At 36.4% G+C, this 19,997-nt stretch overlaps 1 protein-coding gene, 1 long non-coding RNA gene and 1 pseudogene across 3 annotated transcripts; all 3 read left to right on the top strand.

Moving 5' to 3' along the window:
* The first annotated feature begins 743 nt into the window (after window positions 1-743).
* LOC107794733 (putative galactinol--sucrose galactosyltransferase 1) lies at window positions 744-5,942 on the top strand (annotated as a pseudogene). The gene is made up of 13 exons (XR_012701289.1): window positions 744-1,195; window positions 1,980-2,230; window positions 2,345-2,435; window positions 2,937-2,985; window positions 3,079-3,170; window positions 3,255-3,362; window positions 3,475-3,609; window positions 3,697-4,089; window positions 4,270-4,460; window positions 4,570-4,637; window positions 4,729-4,863; window positions 4,957-5,174; window positions 5,296-5,942. The product of XR_012701289.1 is annotated as a putative galactinol--sucrose galactosyltransferase 1 (transcript).
* Window positions 5,943-9,731: 3,789 nt separating this feature from the next.
* On the top strand, window positions 9,732-11,506 carry LOC107794739 (uncharacterized). The gene is made up of 3 exons (XR_001649982.2): window positions 9,732-9,923; window positions 10,455-10,502; window positions 11,177-11,506. It is a non-coding gene; the product is annotated as an uncharacterized LOC107794739 (long non-coding RNA).
* Window positions 11,507-15,475: 3,969 nt separating this feature from the next.
* On the top strand, window positions 15,476-16,892 carry LOC107794737 (uncharacterized). The gene is made up of 2 exons (XM_016617261.2): window positions 15,476-16,077; window positions 16,443-16,892. Exons 1-2 carry the CDS (start codon window positions 15,651-15,653, stop codon window positions 16,634-16,636), a joined length of 621 nt encoding a protein of 206 aa, XP_016472747.1. The 5' UTR covers window positions 15,476-15,650; the 3' UTR covers window positions 16,637-16,892.
* The last annotated feature ends 3,105 nt before the right edge of the window (window positions 16,893-19,997 follow it).

The raw sequence follows: 19,997 nt of genomic DNA, 5'->3' as shown, positions 1-19,997 counted from the left end.
TTGGTCTAAAATATGTTTCTTTATGGCTATAAGTTCATATGAACTCCTATTATTTTCTTGGGATAGACTAAAAAGAAATAATTTCACATGAAAATCAACAATAACAACAATCCATTATAATCTTACTAGTGGAGTTTAGGGAGAGTAGTGTGTACGCAGACCTTACCCCTACCCTGGGGTAGAGAGGCTATTTCCGATAGACTTTCGGTTCCCTCCCTCCAAGAATTCCTCATCTTGCTATTGGGGTGACTCGAACTCACAACCTCTTGGTTGGAAGTGGAGTGTGATCACCACTAGAGCAACCCACTTTTCTAAATCAAACATGCTTTATGAGAGAGAGTAGAAAATAGAAAGAAAAAAAAAAATCCAACTAATTTCACATGAAAATCAAACATGCTTTATGACATAATCGGATTATCACCTAAAATAAATGAATTAAATTATCTGGAAGATATTTCCAGTTCATTATGTTGCTTCCCGCCATAAAAAAAAGGAAAAAAGAAAGAAATAGAGAGAGTAGAAAATAGAAAGAAAAAAAGAGCCAACTCTTTTTGACAAGATCAAGAAATCAAATGAAAAAACGCAAAATATAATTAAAGAGCCAGATTGGATTGGTAACTGTGTAGCTGGTCCCACCTACCATTTGGCAATAGCTCATAATTCTGTAATGAACCAACATTGGTTTGGTTTTCCCGTAGCCTAAAAAATCTGTATAAAAAGCACAAACCCCGGCCAATTCTCAACCTCTTAACCTTCTCTTTCTCCACACACACACACACACACCTCTCAACTCTCAAAAATCTTACATATTTATCAATCTCTACAGGTTTTGATCCTGTCATTGCTTTTCTCATGTGGGGTTTTTGAGATTTTCTTTTTATTTTCGGTCTTATATAGCTAAGATCATACTTTTTGTAGATTTTCTTGGTTTAGGAAGACAGATTTTTGTTGGGCGGTGTCTGTAGATTTTTTTTTTTTTTTGGGTTATAGGAAGACAAAGAAAGATGACAGTGGGAGCAGGAATTTGTGTAGCTGAAAGGAAGCTGAATGTGTTGGGACAGAGCATTCTCGCAGATGTTAATGAAAACATAATTGTAACACAGCCAACAGGTGAAGCTTTCACTAATGGGGCATTCCTTGGTGTTCATTCCGATAAAATTGGTAGTCGCAGAGTTTTCCCTGTTGGCAAACTCCAGTATGTTCTTCTTCTTCTTAGCTTTTTCCTCTGCCTGTTTTAAGTTTTCCCCTCTTTTTTCGTTCTTGGGGCCGCAGATTGAAAATTTGAATTTTCATTAATAAATCAAAGTGGTTTCTTTTTTATTTATGGTGATGGCTTTTATGTTTTAGCTTCATTCCCTCTGTTTTATTTTAAGTGTTGAGATTTTTTGGGAGTTTTAATGTAAAGACTGCATATCTTTTTTTTTTGTTGTAAAGATCGCAACATTTTTTTAAGATTGCATTCTGATTTTGTTTTTTTTTTATTTGTGGATTTTTACGAGAAAAATATTTACGTGTTGAATGCTTGCTTATGATTTGCACAGGATTGCAGTAGTTTTAACTTTATTTAAAGCATCCCACCCTGTTTTTAATCTAAGTAGTGAGATTGTTTGGAGTTCTTATGTAAAGCTTGCATTTTTTTAGCTGTAAAGATTGCACCTTTTTGTTGTTGTCATGATTGCACCTCTTTTTTCAATGCTTGCATTTTGATTTTTGCTGTTTGAGTTTTCATCTGGGTTTTTACAAAGAAAATATTTACGTATCGAATGATTACCTATGGTTTATGGAGGATTTTTATATTTTAATTTCATTAAGGCTTCCCCTATTTTGAATCTAAATTTTGAGAATCTTTGGAGTTATTATGTAAAATTTGCAATTTTTGGTTGTAAAGATTGCATCCTTTTTTTTTTTGGATTTTGAGTTACTTTTTGGTATTAACTAGAAAATTATTTACTTGTTGAATCCTTGCTTACGGTTTGCAGAGGATTGAGATTTATGTGTGTTTTCCGATTCAAGTTATGGTGGATGACACAGAGGATGGGCACATCCGGACAAGACATACCATTTGAGACCCAATTTTTGATTGTGGAAGGAAATGATGGTTCAAATTTTGATCAAGACAACCGCAAAAATTCAGCATTGTATGTTGTATTCTTGCCTATTCTGGAGGGAGATTTTAGGGCTGTTCTTCAAGGGAACTCAAACGACGAGTTAGAAATATGCCTGGAAAGTGGTATGAGTATTTTGATCTATTCTTTTTTGGGATGATCTCTATTAATGTGTTTTGGGTTTTGTGGAATGGTCTTTAGCAATTCTCAATGATGCTAATGGTAATGGTTGATTGCAGGAGATCCTGCTGTGCAAGATTTTGAAGGAAGCCATTTGGTTTTCGTAGCAGGTGGCCCGGACCCTTTTGATGTCATCACTAATGCAGTCAAGTATGTCCTTTCTTCGATTGTTTTTATTCTTGAAGTTTCCTTATTCGAATGTTCCATCCATTGTCCTCTCATATAGATTTGCATATATTGGCAGTAGTACTGTTTGGTTTTAACTTATATCTGTCAACATGTCTTTTATGGTTGTAACTGATAAAAGGGGGCTTTGCTAAAGAAATGTCTTGAGAAAGAGCAGATGGATAGAACCTTTGGCCGACATAGTGCTATTTTCATCTCTACCCAAATGGAATCTAGTACAGATATATATGCCATGGTCCCTTAACTCGACAGGGTATAAATATCTAAATTTGATATTTATATGCTTTTTTTACCAAGTATTCATCAAAATTTATTTATGTGGGATGCACGAATTGAAGTTTGCAGTAATAATGGCACAACGTATGAAAGCTTGGGCTTTCCACTTGAGATTTTATATGTATGAGTCTGTTATAGACATTACCTAATTGAATCGGAGTTGATGGTTGAAATACTTTGTCAACACAGGACGGTGGAGAGGCATTTGCAGACATTTTGCCACCGTGATAGAAAGAAGGTACAGTTTGAATGTCTTTGGACTGCTGCAAGTATTATTGGCATCATTACTTCTTCTGGATATATATGAAGGCATGTTTTTGTCATGGTTCAGATGCCAGACATGTTGAACTGGTTTGGATGGTGTACATGGGATGCTTTCTATACTACTGTTACTGCCGAGGGAGTGAAGCAAGGATTAGAGAGGTCACAACTTTAATCTTTAGATACTGCCTATGATTCTAAATTCTTGTATTGCTTATAGTGCTTACACTTTTATGACTTTTGCAGCTTGGAGAAAGGAGGTATTCCTCCAAAGTTTGTACTCATTGATGATGGATGGCAATCAGTGGGTGTGGATCCCAATAGTATTGAATCCATTGCTGATAACCATGCAAAGTGAGTAGATCGAACCAATTTAATATCATCGTCATTCTATTCTTTCTCAGTTTTTGATTGAGGAGCTGCTTTCCACTGGCTAAATGTTCTGCTCGTTCTTTGGCTCGTTCAGCTTTGCTAACAGGCTAACTCATATCAAAGAGAACCACAAGTTTCAAAAAGATGGAAAGGAAGGACATAGGGTTAATGATCCTGCAATGGGACTACGGCATGTTGTTACCAATATCAAAGACCAACACAATTTAAAGTATGCTCTTCAATATCGTCAACTTTTAGGTCCTGGCCTTTTAGTTATCTGCTTTTCTGTTTCCTTATCTCAACCTTTGTACTTTAGGTATGTGTACGTGTGGCATGCGCTCGCCGGTTACTGGGGCGGTGTGAAACCTGGGGTCCCTGAGATGGATCACTATGAATCCAAGTTATCTTTCCCAGTTTCATCCCCTGGGGTTGAGTCACAAGAACCTGATGATGCTTTGGATAGCTTGACAAAGAATGGTCTTGGTCTAGTGAACCCTGAGAAAGTCTATAATTTCTATAATGAACTGCACTCATACCTTGCTTCTGCCGGGTATAGACGGGGTTAAAGTAGATGTTCAGAACATCCTTGAAACACTTGGAGCAGGTCATGGTGGAAGAGTAAAACTTGCAAGAAAGTATCATCAAGCATTAGAGGCATCTATTTCTCAAAACTTTCCTGATAATGGAATTATTTCATGCATGAGCCATAGTACTTCTCTCTCTCTCTCTCTCTCTCTCTCTCTCTCTCTCTCTCTCTCTCTCTCTCTATATATATATATATATATATATATATATATATATATATATATATATATATATATATATATATATAGCTTATAAAATTGAAGCTGGACTAGTTGTTCTAAGAAACGGTACTTATTGTGAATAGACACTTTTGCGAAATTCTGATTTGGTTTTGTTTCTCTTGTATTGTGTAGTGCGAAACGCTCAGCTGTTATTAGAGCTTCAGATGATTTCTGGCCGAGAGATCCTGCATCACACACAATTCACATAGCATCAGTGGCTTATAATACTATTTTCCTTGGGGAGTTCATGCAGCCTGATTGGGACATGTTTCATGTGAGTTGATGACATGATTTTTGGTTCCTTAGTGTATATACTTCCCAACTTCCCCTAAAAAAGCTCAACTGACTAAAATTCTTTATTAACTTTGTCTTAATATGTTAAGAGTGTGCACCCAATGGCTGAATACCATGGAGCAGCGCGGGCTGTTGGAGGCTGTGCTATTTATGTCAGGTGCTGCTTATACCCTTATACATGGTTTAGTTATTTGGTAAACAGTTAACTTTTGGTTAGTATTTTCTCATGGCTGCCTATTGCCATGCAGTGACAAGCCTGGACAGCACGATTTTAATCTTTTAAAGAAGCTTGTTCTTCCAGATGGTTCCATATTACGCGCCAAACTTCCTGGAAGGCCAACTAGAGACTGCTTGTTTTCTGATCCAGCAAGAGATGGGATAAGGTGTTTGCTTGACCACAGTCTTCTTCCAAAAAAAAAACATCTTTTTCAACAGTGATATAGTTTGTACTGTATTTGTTTTCCTTATGTGTGCAGTCTATTGAAGATTTGGAATCTGAATGATTTCAATGGAGTAGTTGGTGTGTTTAACTGTCAAGGAGCTGGGTGGTGTAAGGTCGGCAAGAAGAATCTAATCCACGATTATCAACCAGAGACGATAACTGGGATTGTCCGTGCTAATGATGTCGACTACTTACCTAGGATTGCTCATGATGGATGGACTGGGGATGCCATTCTCTATTCTCATCTCCACAGTATGAACCTTTATTCTAAATTTGTTTTCTAATAATACCATTTTCTTTTATTATGCTTACTGCTTTCATCTAGAGGAAAAGTGCATTCTGTTGACCTGATTGATTGTATTACCCACTGCAGGAGACTTGGTCCATCTTCCAAAAAATTCATCTTTTCCAATTACTCTTAAGGCGAGAGAATATGAAGTCTTTACGGTGGTTCCAATCAAGGAAATGTCAACCGGATCTAAATTTGCTCCGATTGGACTTGTAAGTATGTTCAATTCAGGAGGAGCAATCAAAGAGTTGAAGTATGAAACAGAGGGAAGTGGAATAATCTCTATGAAGGTTCGCGGATGTGGCATGTTTGGAGCCTATTCACCTGTGAAGCCTAAAAGAATACAAGTGGACGATAAAGAAGTACAGTTTGATTATGAAAAATCCTCTGGATTAGTCACTCTGGCTCTTAGAGTTCCTGACAAAGAGTTATACGCTTGGGACGTAAGGGTTGAAGTATGAAAAGTGCGAGATGATCATTGTGATGTATGACTAATCATTGGATGAGGTGAAGACTTGTAAACTGAGTCTCTCTTTTCCAGTTACTCATATTTTGAATTTAGGGGCGATATCTGTCGTTGAGGTCCTGATGTTGTAGCTTTGCACCATGTTTGATCAATCTGCTGGAAATTCCCATAGCATAATGATGATCTATTGGTCCTGTATCTTAGTTATCCGAGCCTTGGAAATAGATGCTCTTCATAATATTTATTTCCTTCTTTTCTTGTTCTATTGATCAAAAGCATCTAAGTGCGCTGCTCATCTTGCATGTTACTAGTTCAAACATGTCCATTTGAATTTAAGGGGTGATAATGCAACATTCTTCAGCTGGCTTTAACGTACAAGATAAATATTTAGTGATCTCTAGTGAATACATGGAAAGATATATAAATTTTCACCATGAGGAAGTGATGCCATGGCCAGGGATGCAATTTCAAATGGTGCAATAACTGGTGTTTACTTTTTGGGCTTGACTTGAGGAGTTTAGTCCACAAGCCAACTTTCAAGATTCAAAAATATCGTTGCCTCTGAACGCTTTCATGATCACTTACAGTTGACAGTCTTCAAGTGTGTGTTGATGCTGACATCCACTTCTACAAGGAAAGAAAAAAATGAGGCATGCCCATAAAAGAACCTTCGAAAAACAAAAAAGTGACACTAGCATAGAATCTTGACCGAATACCGGGGCAGAGCTAGAAGTAAGGGCGAATATAGTAACTTTAATTCAAATTCTGTATTCTTTATGGTAACATTATGAATATTACCATTGATCAATCAAATGATCGCGCCTAAAGAGCACTTTACCTCATAATCCTTCTCAGAAGGGTACTATGAATGTTCTGCCTCAACACAAATTCTATACAACACAAATTCTATACATTAGTGATACTCCTCAAGAAATCTCTACATCTACTTGCCTTCTTTGACATTTGTATATTATTTAATCTAACTAATGTTTCCTTCTTTATCTGCTCCACCGCCTATGCAGTATTTATACATGCGCCTTTGAATATCTTCCAATTTCTTGCCTTCCACGTATGATAGAAAGCAGCTCCCATAGTTATTGCAACCACTTCTTTCTTTAACTGTTTCCAACATTTCTTTTTAATGTTGTCCAGTGTGCTCGTTATGTCCCCTTCTTGCAGTTGTACACCGAGCCATCGCAGAACCTCAGCTCGAACATTTTTTATCCAATTGCATTCAACAAAAAGATATTGATATGTTTCAGTTGTTTGTTTTTCACATAAACAGCAATGCAGGTTTTCTACATGTATCTGCAACTTCACTAGCCTCTCCATTGTAAGCAGTCAACTTTGATCTCCAAGCCACAGAAAAATCTTGTGTTTTGGTTGTGCTATCCTACTCCGTATCAAATCTGCTATATGCAGTCTTTGCATTCCCCTAATAAGGCAATGTAGCTCCTAGTTATTGAATAGCCACCGTCCTTATTCAAAGTGTAAGCACCTTGTATAAGTCACCCATGCATGTCCTCCTTCAGAGAGTTAACTTTCTTCCAAAACCAACTGCAATCGGCCGAAATATACAACCCGTGCACCCACTTTACCCATAGAGCTTCCTTGTTATTGAGAAGTTGCCATAATAATTTCCCAACATAGGCCACATTCCATAGTTTACTACCTTTAACATTTAACCCTCCAAACTTTTTAGGAAAACATATTTTTTCCCTTGACACTAGTGCCAGCTTTTTTCTGTCTTCAGTACTCCCCCATTGGTAATCCCTACATATTTTATCCACCTCTTTAACTATTGTCTGAGATAAAATAAATACTGCACTCCAGAAGTTATAAATGAAAAACAACACAGAGTTAACCACCTGCAGTCTGCCTGCATATGAAGGTTGCTTTGACTAGCCGACTTTTATCCTCTTGGTTATTCTGTGTACTAGCTGAATGCAGTCCAATTTGTTCCATTTCTTTGATGAAAGGGGAAGATCAAGATATCTATTTGAGAAAGAACCTTGGGTGAATCCTGTTTTTGCTATCAACTATTTTTTTGTCAATTCATCCACCCCCAGCAATGAAGATATTAGATTTATCCTAATTAGCAATAAGTCATGGTACCTCACTAAAATGATTTAAAGCTTCAACCACCCTAGTAACTGATGCCAGATTACCTTTGTAGAAGATCATGAGATCCTGTGCAAAGATCAAATGTGTTAGCTTCAACTGTTTGCACATGGGATGAAACTGAAAATCTGAAAGTTCACTCATAGTTGATAGAACTCTGGACAGGTATTCCATTACTATCACAAATAGTAGAGGAGACATAAGATCTCCCTGCCTTAGTCCCCCCTGCCCTCAAAATAACTATGTCCTTCACCATTTACTTTGATAGAGAATTCGGTAGTTGTTACACATACCATAATCAAGTGAATGAATCTCTATGGGAACCCAAACCAAATCAGAACTTTCTCAAAAAATCCCCAGTCCACCATATCATAAGCCTTCCTTAGATCAATTTTCATAAGATGCCTTGCAGAAGTCTTTCTACTGTAATGCCTCAATAGATCATGGCATATTAGCACATTATGTATCATGACCCTGAACAAATGCAGCTTCATTGTCAGCCATAACGTAGCTTATGGCATGCTTCAATCTGTTGCATATCATCTTAGAGATACACTCGTACAAGACATAGCAACATGAAATAGGTCTGTACTGACTAGCATACTCAGGCTTATCCACCTTAGAAATCAGTGCAATGTTGGTTGTATTCAGTTGTTTCAAGAGTTGACCATTCTCAAAGAACTCTAGGATAGCTTCAGTGATGTCTCCTCCTACAATTCCTCAATGCTAATCTATAGAACCCACCAAAGCCATCTAGTCCAGGACTCTTATTTTTGTCAATTTGGAACATTGTTTCTTTGACTTCTTTTACCCAAATAAGGTTTGATAAAGCTTACTTATTACTCTAAGGGTAGCACTGGCCCTCTTTTCATTAGGGTTAGTCATCAGTCGGTTTGGTTTTGTAGAAGTTCGGTTCCGTTTATTCGGTTTTAATTTATGATTTTAATAATAAAAACCGAACCATAACAACTTCGATTCAATTTGGTTTATTCATGTTCGGTTCGGTTTAATTGGTTCGATTTTTCGGTTTCAAGCCATGGAAAAAATATTACGAAACAATGAAAATAGATTTCTCGTTGACAAAAAAGACAAAAGAAATAACAAATCCCATCAAATATACGAAAAAGATAAGAATCTTTATACAAGAAAAATTATTCTACATTACAAAAACAGAAAAGAAAATAGTATTAGCAGTATCTTGCGTTAAGCTTGTATTGGTGCGAGCTTGATTAATACCAAATACATTAATCTGGCATGATTCGAATTTTTCATTCTTTTGAAAAGTAAGAAGTAACTTTTATTTGATAAGTTTCAGATTGGAATTGTTACTTGTTGTCATTTTGTGTTTTTCTTTTTATTGATATTCCGTGATAGTCTTTTAGTTTTATGTATTTATGTGATTTTTGGTAGTTAATTTCTCTTTGTTACTAGCATATACAAATCCATTATTGTAAAGTCCAATGAATATTTGGCTTTAAATAGGATAATTACTAGCTTAATAACGTGATTTTAGTGACACAAATGGGTATAGGACGTCACGTTGAGTTATGAAAAAAAAAATGGTTAGAACATGGATACAATTATTTGGTGTATAACTCGGAAGAATAATAAAATAGCGAGATCACAGTCATGTTTGAGGTTCTTAAATTAACTTGTAGCAGCAGTTTTTATGATTATAAACATTACATAAGTGTTGATTAATGAAGTATATAATAAGAAATATGAGTATAAGTGGTGGTGGGCCCAATGGGGTCTTAATTATTCTTAGAACGGGAACTAAGTCCCTCACGTGGCCACTGCTGAAAATTTTGGCAGCATACCACATATCTTTTGTAAAATTATTTTTAGTTATTAAATTAATATTTCAATTCCTTGGAAACTCTAAAAAGAAAGAGGGGTACAACTTACATAAATATAAAATAAGGGAGAGAGAACCAAGACCTTCTTTTGGCTTCTCCTTGACGCTAAGGTAGGCATTCTCCCCTTTTAGCTACTGGAAATACGAAGGAGGGGCTTGGATAAAGTGAAAGTTTTACAATCGATCAAGTTCTTAAAGATCAAGTGGCAGTAACAGTAAGAGATCGAAAATCATCTCTAGTTTCTCTGTAAGGTATTTGCTCTGATGGTAAGCACCCTCCACTTCCAACTAAGAGGTTGTGAGTTCGAGTCACACCAAGAGCAAGGTGGGGAGTTCTTGGAGGGAAGGATGCCGAGGGTCATTTGGAAACAGCCTCTCTACCCCAGGGTAGGGGTAAGGTCTGTGTACACACTACCCTCTCCAGACCCCACTAGTGGAATTATACTGGGTTGTTGTTGTTGTTGAGCTCCCTCTAATATATATATATATATATATATATATATATATATATATATATATATATATATATATACTAGTATCTATAAAGTATTTGATGGTGTACATAAGGCTGTAAAATAATATATATATATATATATATATATATATATAAGAGAAATTAAAATATAAATAATAGTCTTGGGTTTAATTCACATATAAGAATTAATTTTAAGAATTTAGGGACCTAGGGATTCTTGTTTGGGGTGAATCTTGAAATAAGTCAATCTTGGGTTAAAATATTTGGGGATTTTAGGATGTTTTGAGTATTAACTCACTACCCATATATGATATATTATGTAGATTGAACTCTATCGAGGCGAGCTTTAGCTAACTTAGAGCGACTTCAAGGTATGTCGAGCTCCTAGTTACTTGTGTATTATCAAATTTACTCTTGGCTTCGAATTATAGTTGGATGATATTCCGTGTACATTAGGGATAGGCTTTCATGGCCTACTCTTGGTTTGGACAAAGATGAATAAATAAAAAAATGTGTCTTGTCTAGCTGTGCGGGAGCGGTGCGACAACCTTTTTGGATCCTTGATGTATTACATAACAACGTAATTTTCGGCTGATGTCCATTAAAAGAAAAAATGATGAAATAAAAAATATATGCCTTGTCTAGCTGTGCGGGAGTGGTACGACAACCTTCTTGGATCCTTGACTGTACACATTGGCCTAACCTTTTGGGGATGGTACGACAATATTCGTGGATAGCATCCCGATGTATTCCAACACTATGTATGCCATTGATATTGAGATACTAGATAATGAGGACGATACTAATGAGATATTGGACCTATGAAAGAGGTCTAAATGAATAAAACTTAAATTATTATTCTTGCAAATTTATCCTTTATTGTGATTCTATGTACCTTATCTTCCTTAATTTATTCGAGATTATTTATCTTTTGCCTTATTATATAGATTATAATTTGTATAACTCTTATACCAACATTAGTGGCGGCTATGACGCATATCTGAGAATTTTAATACTCAAGCATCGTTTGTTTAAATGGTGTCAGGTTTAGCAGACAGTCGAGTGCAAGGCGGTCAGCGCACATACTAGAGTTCCCACAGTTTCCTCTCTTTTGGTGAGCCCACCTTCGTACTCGTGGGACCACAATATTTCAGTTGTATATATTTTTATAGTGTGGACAAGCTCCGTAACTTTATTACTTTATTCGTAGCGTCATAGAGGCTTCATAGAGGGTTTATATTATCTTAGGGGAATGGGTACTCATATGATATTGCGGGTGACATTTTTGCTTATGTCTAGTTTTTTTTTTTTTTTATGAACTTTTATTGTTAATGAAGTTTATCTTATTTCTCTCATATAATATTGTAATTACTTAAATGGATTGAGCTACACAATTACAAGCTGGGGTATGTATTATGCAATAATGGTTCGCTCGGTGCAAGTTGGTAGGCACTAGGTACCGGCCATGTCGCAATCTATTTTGGGGCGTGACAATTATTCAGATAGTTCAAATTTCCTGCAGTACATATTTTTTTATAAAAGATATGTCGATCTTAGACAAGATGACAAGCTATAGGTCTGACACACCCAATGGATTGGACTTCTTTAGGTTGAGAATTAGTTTTGGGCTTTAAGACTAAGAAAGAGTAATACGGTAAGGGACTAAGAGTCCAAAAGCTGATAAAACAATTTCGGTTTTTTCAGTTTAATCGAAAATCGAACTGTTAAAATCGATCACTGAACCGAATACCGAAATTTTAAAAACTATAAACAGCAAACCAGTCGAATAAACCGAAACCGAATAAACCAAAATTTACGGTTCGACCGATTTTTTCGGTTCGGTTGGTATTATGCCCACCCCCACTTTTTCATAAAGTTGTTGAAAGCTCTAACTCTAGCATTTGTGGTCTTTCCCATTAATTTATCATAATAGTCTACAAATACCTAAGCTATGTCATCTGGATCATTATGCCAATTGCCTTGTTCATCCCTTATCTGTGTTGTAACTAATTTCATTCTCCTTTGTTTAATCATATCATGAAACTACCTTGTGTTGCCATCTCCCAATCTTAGCCAAGTAGCTTTACTTTTCTGTTATAAGTAGATTTCTGCCATATATGAAATCTTTCTAAAATGTAGATACACCTCTCTTTTCTTTTGCTGCATACCCTTATCTAGTGGATTTTCTTGCAGCTTCTCTTGTATCCTCCTGAGTTCCTCCATGCTTTCTTCTGCTTCATTTACTAAGTCCTTGAAGTACTTTGAATTTAGCTGCTTCAGTCCTTTATTTAGCAACTTCAATCTTCTTACAACTCTCAAACATTTTTCACCCTTTAATCTGCACCTCCCACCCAGCCTTGATAGTGACGTCAAACAAAGGATGCTGATCCCATACATTGCAGTACTGAAAATATTTCTTCCTTCTTGTGTTAATCCCTTCTAAAGTAAACTACATGGGACAGTGATCACCTATTCCTTCAAGTAGGAACTTGGCTTGACATGCTGGCATTATATCAAGCCATTTGTCATTGATGAAAGCCCAATCAATCTTGAAAAATATTCTTTGTTCAGAGTTTTTATCATTCCAAGTGTATCTGTTGCCCTGTTGAGGAAGTTCAATCAAACAACAATAATCCACACAATTTCTTAACTCCATCACTTCTGCCCAAGTGACTTGATTACCTCTTATTCTATCCTCATATGTTAATACTGCATTAAAGTCTCCTAATGCGAGCCAAGGTCTAGAACAAACTCCATGTTATTGCATAATAGTATCCCATAACTCTCTTTTTGCTTATCTTGTATTGAAGGCATATACCACTGTGAGCAGAAAAGTCAGTTGTAGTGGAATGCAAGTCACCTCACAAGTCACATTTTGGGAAGTAATATTTGTAGGAACTACATCATAGTAATCCTATCTCCATGTCAACCATATTCTACTATTATAGTGTGCTTCAAGATTGGTAATATAATGCCAACCTCCAAACAAACTATCAGCAATTTGTTCAATCTTATTCTTCTTTATTTTTGTTTCTAACAGACCTACTATACCAGCCTTAACTTCATTGCAACAGATTTTAACTTCCTTATACTTATTTGGGATATTTAAGCCCCTAACATTCCAACACAATAGGTTAACCATTCCCAGTACGGGGCATGGTTCCTCCTCTCCCTTTCGCACTTTTGATAGCAGTTTGTACAAGACTGACATTTGCAGGCTTATCCAAAATTTGATAAGAGTTGGACTTTTCAATTTGTAGATTCTGTTTAGGTGGGTCTCTTCCATTTCTTAGAGGGGTGATCCATTCATAACTAGTTGATGCTTGTTTCTGAAGCACTTATGTCTGTTCCTTATCCTTTTTTTATCTCCCTTTCTTCATTATCCCGCTGCTTCTGCACTAACTCTATTGTTGACACTGCCTTATCATGTTGAGCAACTGCTTATTCTTCTTCCTACATACCTCCTCTGCATGCCCATAGGCATGGCAATATGTACACATAGTTGGTTTTCAATCATAGCTCACTCTTTGTTCAATGAGCTGACCTTTCTCATTTCTAAATAACACTATATCAGTTAGATGAGCATCCAGCTCGACCTCTACTAGTATCCTTGCAAACTGTAGTCCTACCTTCTTCTCAATGTTTAGATCCACCATTAAAGGTCTCCCAACTAAGCTTCCTATTTTACTCAATCCTTTAGGACTCCAATACTTGAAGTCAAAGCCTAGGAATTTCACCCAAATTGGCATATTGAGCAATTCTTCCCTAGTGAATTCTAAATCTGGGTTCCATGCTTTTACAATAAAAAGTTTATTGTCAAAGTGGTAGATCCCTATATTCAATACCTCATGTTTTGCTACAGCAGAGTCAAACCTTATAAGTATAACTCCATTTTTAAGCATTGAGATTTTTTTAATATCATGCCCGTAACTTCTTAACATATCCCTGAATCACTGCAAAAGGAGGATGTGCACCTAGTACATAGCAAACTATCACATTCTGCCAATACTCAATTTCACTAGAAATGTCTTCTAGTTGAATTGCACTTACACGAGACTCACCATGTAGCTTAGGTTGAACATATTTCAATTTGAATCCAGCATTGGAAAGCTTCGCAATGTCGAATTCATCCCAAATTGAATTCCTCTTTTTCGGTAGCCCTAATTCTTCCTCCACTTCATCCGCCCATGATTACCTTCCATTACCAGGAGAGTTACCATGTCCTTCATTCCTTGGGTTGTGGATAGCTTCATTCCACATATTCATCGCTTGCTTCTACTTCAATTTCTCTCCATTTGCAATGTCCTCTACTGTTGCATTGGTTACCGTTTCATTGGAATTGTTTGGAGAATTTATTCTTCCCTGCTTCGATCCAGTGTTAGCACTCGTTCCTGCTAGGAATTTGGCCTGTGTTGATGCCGATATTGCCATTAACGCCTTCTGAGATGGTACACAAGCTCTCCTCCCCATGGCTGGTGCACGTTAGAGTAACCTGCGCCGAGAGAGAATCGTGTCGTCACCACAACATTTTTCTCTATCAATATATAATTTTTGCCTAACTACTTTGATATCAAAAAACTTTGTATTTAATATGTATATATTATTAATTTGAATTCAGTGACTTAAAGCACTTGAATTCTGAACTCAAATTTTAAATCTCGGTGGCTTCGCCTCTGACTGAGAACCATCCGTGTTCAGCGTCAGCCATAATATGTGTGTATGTATGTACTGATATTCACAATACCGCGCATAATAACTTTCTTCTCTGTAAATTTCTTTTGTCAAAAAGACCAATAAATTTTGACGGCCATGATTAATTTTATGTATGATTAATGATACATTAAAGTACAAAATTTTTAGTACCTCCGAATAGTAAAATGACTTATTGATTATTTTTCTTTTTGTTATTCTCTGTTTCCTACTTCTTGTGGCTTTGTTTGACGGAAAGAAGAGATGATGTTCACGCAAGGAAGAAAGATATTTGAAAATTATAACATAAAATAAGTCATGAACATTTGTTGCTATAAATAATTTCATTCATTAAAAAGTAAAATAAAATTTTTAAAATTCATTTATTTTAAATATAAAAAAGTTATTATCTTTTTTATTTATTTTATAAATAGATTAAGACAAAAGTGTTACATAACTTACAATTGAAGGAGGAATTGTTTATATGTTACCGCCTATTTGCGTATTCTTACATTGGATAAGCAATCAAAGTATGCTCTGGTCAGCTACACTGGATATAGAATCCTATCCCAAAAATCGTACCTTTGCACCTATAAAGTCCAAGTGCGGGCGATAAGTTCAAAAGGGACGAGGCTAAAGGCTACTTGCTAAGCAACACGTATAGGAAAAAGCAGACACGTGCCCTGTTTCAAATCCTTTTGCTATTGTTCAAATACGATGAGAGCATCATATTACCTTCCGTCGAAGTATCGGTGCCACTGCAATCAACAAGAATCGAGAAAACTTTTTTCCCACTTTATGAGAGAACTGTAATAAAACAAAAAAAGAGTATGGCTGAAAACGGGCAAATGATGGATATTGTAAATCCCCAGCAAGTGAGCAGAAGGACGTTGATTCTGGCAACACTGGCTGGAATAGCAGTAGAAGGCCCACTTTTGGGGATGATGGGTTTCAGCTTTCTGACTTCTTTGATAATTCTGGTCGTAACTTCTCCGCTGCTCTTGATATTTAGTCCTCTGTTGTTTGGTGCTGCTTGTGTTTTCGCATTCGCCATCGCAGGCTTTGGGGTGGCTGGGACTATAGCTTTTGCAGGATTGTCTTCGTTTGTTCTGGTTTATCGTTCACTAATTAAAGGCGTAAGAAAAACGGGCATAGACTACGGCGATACTGATAACCCGGCGGTCACTGTGGATAAAATGATTCAGCCGGACGAGACTGTAGCGAAGGAGCAGCAGCAGCTGGACGCAGAAGTGGCAGGTACTAGATGTGGATTTAAATTTGACAGGTTCAATATTTATATTCTTATCACTAAATTCTTGTATTTTTTGGTTCATCACTTCATACTTGTTGAAGTTCTAGTAAATTTTCACGTATATACTTCACCTTTTCAGTTTCAATTTTTATGACTTAAATATACCATAGTATTAATGGTGTGATCATAAAAATTCTAAAAGATAGTGATGATTTGAATATGCTATAACATTTATGTAGTTATAAATAAAATAAGAAATCCGAAGTTAAATTGTTTTCAAATTTTAGAAATATGTCAGTTTTTCTTGAAGTATATACAACTATACATTATATCTTTTATATACAACTATACATTATATCTGTTCCTGCAGGTAATGTGGACAGAATTGAGACAGTGAAGGAGCAGCAAGAGGACACTTCAGTGCCAGTTACTAGAATTGTTGAGTTGTTTGAGTCTTTAAAGGAGCATCCCCATGACTCTACTACTGCTGTGGAGGAGCATAGGCCGGAAAGCCCCGGCTATTTGCAGCAAAATGTGCAGCGCGAGATACCACTAGAGATTTAAGAATATTGTAGTCAGGAAAGGATAGTTTATATATATGCTTGTGCTACATTTGCTTTTTACCTAGTTGCACCTAGTTCTATGGAATCTATACCCCTACACATGTACATTTTTGGAGAATGCTTTTCCTCTTTACTTCTACTTCTTTTGGTCTCTGTCGTATATACATAAAGTGTGGGTTGTATAGTCGGTTTGATTCGTGGCTTGTATGGTGCTGTTTTTCATCCAGTTAAAAGTGCATGGGTTTTTATTTGTTCAAGAGGGGAGGTTTGTGTCCGATCCTGGATTTAAGTTTGAGACCGACATCCCATCCTTGGGCAATGACTATTCTGTTCGAGGAAAAACAAACTAGTTATAAATGCGATTTGGGTTAATTTCAATATTCTATTTTTATCACATCGTATTAATTGAACACTATGTGAAATAAAAATACATGATGGCAAGGCAAATTTTAAAATGGATTATTGTTTAACCCAAAAATAGATTTTTCGGTCAAAGTCAATATCAAGAAGATATTGGGTTACCGATAACCAAGATTTACTTCACTTTCTCAATAATTTGAAGAATAAATCAAGAAATAAAAATAATTAACAAAGAAAATATGAAACAGATTCATAATCACTCCCAAATTGCGATTTACAACCTTGAGAATAAAGTAAAGAATGATTGCATAAATTTTAATAAAAATTCGATGATATTACAAATGAGGTTTCAGTCCTTATATAGGAGCATACAACTATAACGGTTTTCTTACTTAATTCGGGCTCACTAATGGCATTAATTACCTTGATTACCCGTTATCAGTGTTTTAAAAGGCGTTTTCGGGGCGAGCCTTGGGGCAAGGCGCACCAAAAACGCCCTGGGGCGATGGTGTGGGGCGAAAGTCTCAAGAGGCGTACGCCCAGCAATTCGGAGCGTTCGGGGAGTATTGTTTTGGTGAAGCGTAAGCCCCAAAGATTTTTTCAAATTAAAATAAAATTTGTTGAATAAGTCCTTCATATAATACTCAAATTCTCAAAATTCAGCTTGGTAATTACTCAAAAGTTGTAAAAAGGAACTGAAATGTATTAAATTTAAAAGTTATGACTTTTTTTATTGATTGAAACCTCAATTCATGCTCTTTCCCAATTTTTTATCTTGTCCGCTAGTCTGCTAATATCTCCCAAAAGCAACGAATATTCATTTTTTTTACAAATACAAAGAGAACTCTATTCTCCTTCATAGCAGCAAGTTCAAAGTTCAAATTGCAGGTTAGTCATCATTTTTGTTCTTTCATGTAGAAAACTTTATTCTTTTCGACTCAAGTTACTTGAGCTTCTAAATAGCGTAAAATAGATTGTTTTGACTAGTTTTTTGTAGGGATGAAGCGCGCGCGCGCGCGCGCGCGCACACACACACACACACACACACATATATATATATATATATGTTTCACATATTTATAGTTTTCTTTATTTTTTATGCAATTTTACTTGTTTATAAATATTTACTGTAATTATAATATTTTATAAAATATTAAAAATTAAATACCTATGGGGATTACGCCTCGCTGAGGCATATGTAAAATGCATCGCCTTACATCCACGCCTTTTAAAACACTGCTCATTACCATATACAATTGTAACAGAAGTATTTATGGCTAAAGATTTTCTGTAACCGTATCGATTTTCCTTCCTTATTTATGACAGGTTCGTGCATCTTCCCTTCTTAACGGTCTTTATTCATTCCACTCCAGTTTCTCCTTTTGCAACTGTCAGGTCCGGCTCTTTTCTTAGTGTAACCCCGAGGGTGTTCCTCTCGTGCCTTTTTTCGCATTCTTTAACTCGTCTAATTAAGAATGCAATTTGTCGCTATATTGATGGTCGACACACCATGCCCTGTCACCTCGATGATAGTGCACGGGTCATGCCTTTTTTCCACTAATACAGAAAGTCCCCCCACTTTCTGAATATTCGGTAAGTGATAAGTATTTATGGAGGGAATTCTTTGCCGCCATTTCTTGAGTATCATTATGCTATTTTCAGAATCGATGCGACGTATGTCACATCCATTTAATGCCCATGCCACGTGGCTTCACTTGATTGGTTATGCAGTTTTTCAGCGCTTTTTTAGGGTTTTTTTGCGGCTGCATCAGTCAGGAAGTGACGGTTCTATTATGACGCTTCATAATGATCAACCTTGATGATGGTTGCCTCTCCTTATAAATACTTCATCTCACTTGATATTTTGAAATCGTTATCCTGCTTCGCTATATTCATCTCCTTGACCTTCCTTCGTATTCCTCTATATTTTCTTCGTTAAACATGTATTCTTCATCACCAGACCCTCGTAAAGTTGTCATCTCGACGAACTTGCTCTTTCTACCATTGCTACTAGAAGTGGGAGGGGTGGAAGACTCTGCAATATTGGTTCGTTATCTACTCGCAGTTCTACTTCCCAAAGTAGTTCCGTCAAGCCATCTTCTTCTAGACTTAGAGTCCCTTTAACCCCTAGATCTTCTTCTAGGAACATGGATCAGAATGAACCCATGCGTGAGCCTACAGTTTCTGAGATTGTTCCTCAAGAGTTTTCCTTTGTATCAGATCGTGAAGCCATGAAAAATTAAGTTTCTTCTATAGCTTCCTTTAACCCTGCTGAACACTACCCAAGTCTGATCACTCATGGTCTTCTCTCTTTAGTTCGTCGTGAATGTCATTGGAAACCAGATTTCCCAGTTTTAATTCCTGGTGCCAACCAAAGAATCACTTCTTACCTTACTGGCTTCTCTTTCGTTATACTTACCCTTTCACTTTAGGATTTAAACCTCCCATTGACCCAGTGATCATTGAGTTCTTTCGCTATTTTAATGTTTGCCTTGGCCAAATTGGTCCCATTGTATGGAGGGCAGTGGCATGCCTTCGTTATTTGTTAGATTTGGTTTTCGCTCCTTTTACTTTCCGTCATTTACTTCATCTTCACTCTCCTAAGCTGTTTTGTGAAAGTATCTTTTCTCTCGTGGCTAAGAGTAAAAGGGTTTTAGTCAGCCATGAGGATGACTGTAACCGTGGCTGGTATGCCCGATTTGTTGCTGTCCCCACCAGTGGATTAATGGGTGAAGAAAACACGTATTTTTCAGAAAAATAGAACTTTGCACGTAAGTTTTTTTCCTCTTTTTCTTTATTTGATATCTTGAATTCCCCTTCATAATCGTATTTTAATTTTTTCAGCAACCATGAAAGTTTTTGAAGAAATTCCTGACTTTCGTACTTGGGTAGAAAAGATGTTAACTGCTACTCCCACGGACAAAAGATCTTGGAAATTTCTTTCAAAGATATTTGGTTGGAAAGTGAAGACTCGCGATACCTTTTTGTTCTCGTGATTTTCT

The sequence above is a fragment of the Nicotiana tabacum genome, chromosome 2 (assembly GCF_000715075.1).
Source record: "Nicotiana tabacum cultivar K326 chromosome 2, ASM71507v2, whole genome shotgun sequence".
Lineage (NCBI taxonomy): Eukaryota > Viridiplantae > Streptophyta > Magnoliopsida > Solanales > Solanaceae > Nicotiana > Nicotiana tabacum.
The sequence above is the reverse complement of the archived record's forward strand: the minus strand, read 5'-3'. Positions and strand labels throughout refer to the sequence as shown.

Bases quoted from the DNA above. Each gene is read 5' to 3' on its own strand.
- LOC107794737 (XM_016617261.2), top strand. From the start codon at position 15,651: ATGGCTGAAAACGGGCAAATGATGGATATTGTAAATCCCCAGCAAGTG. The intron at 16,078-16,442 runs GTACTAGATGTG...CTGTTCCTGCAG, and splicing joins GCTGGACGCAGAAGTGGCAG to GTAATGTGGACAGAATTGAG.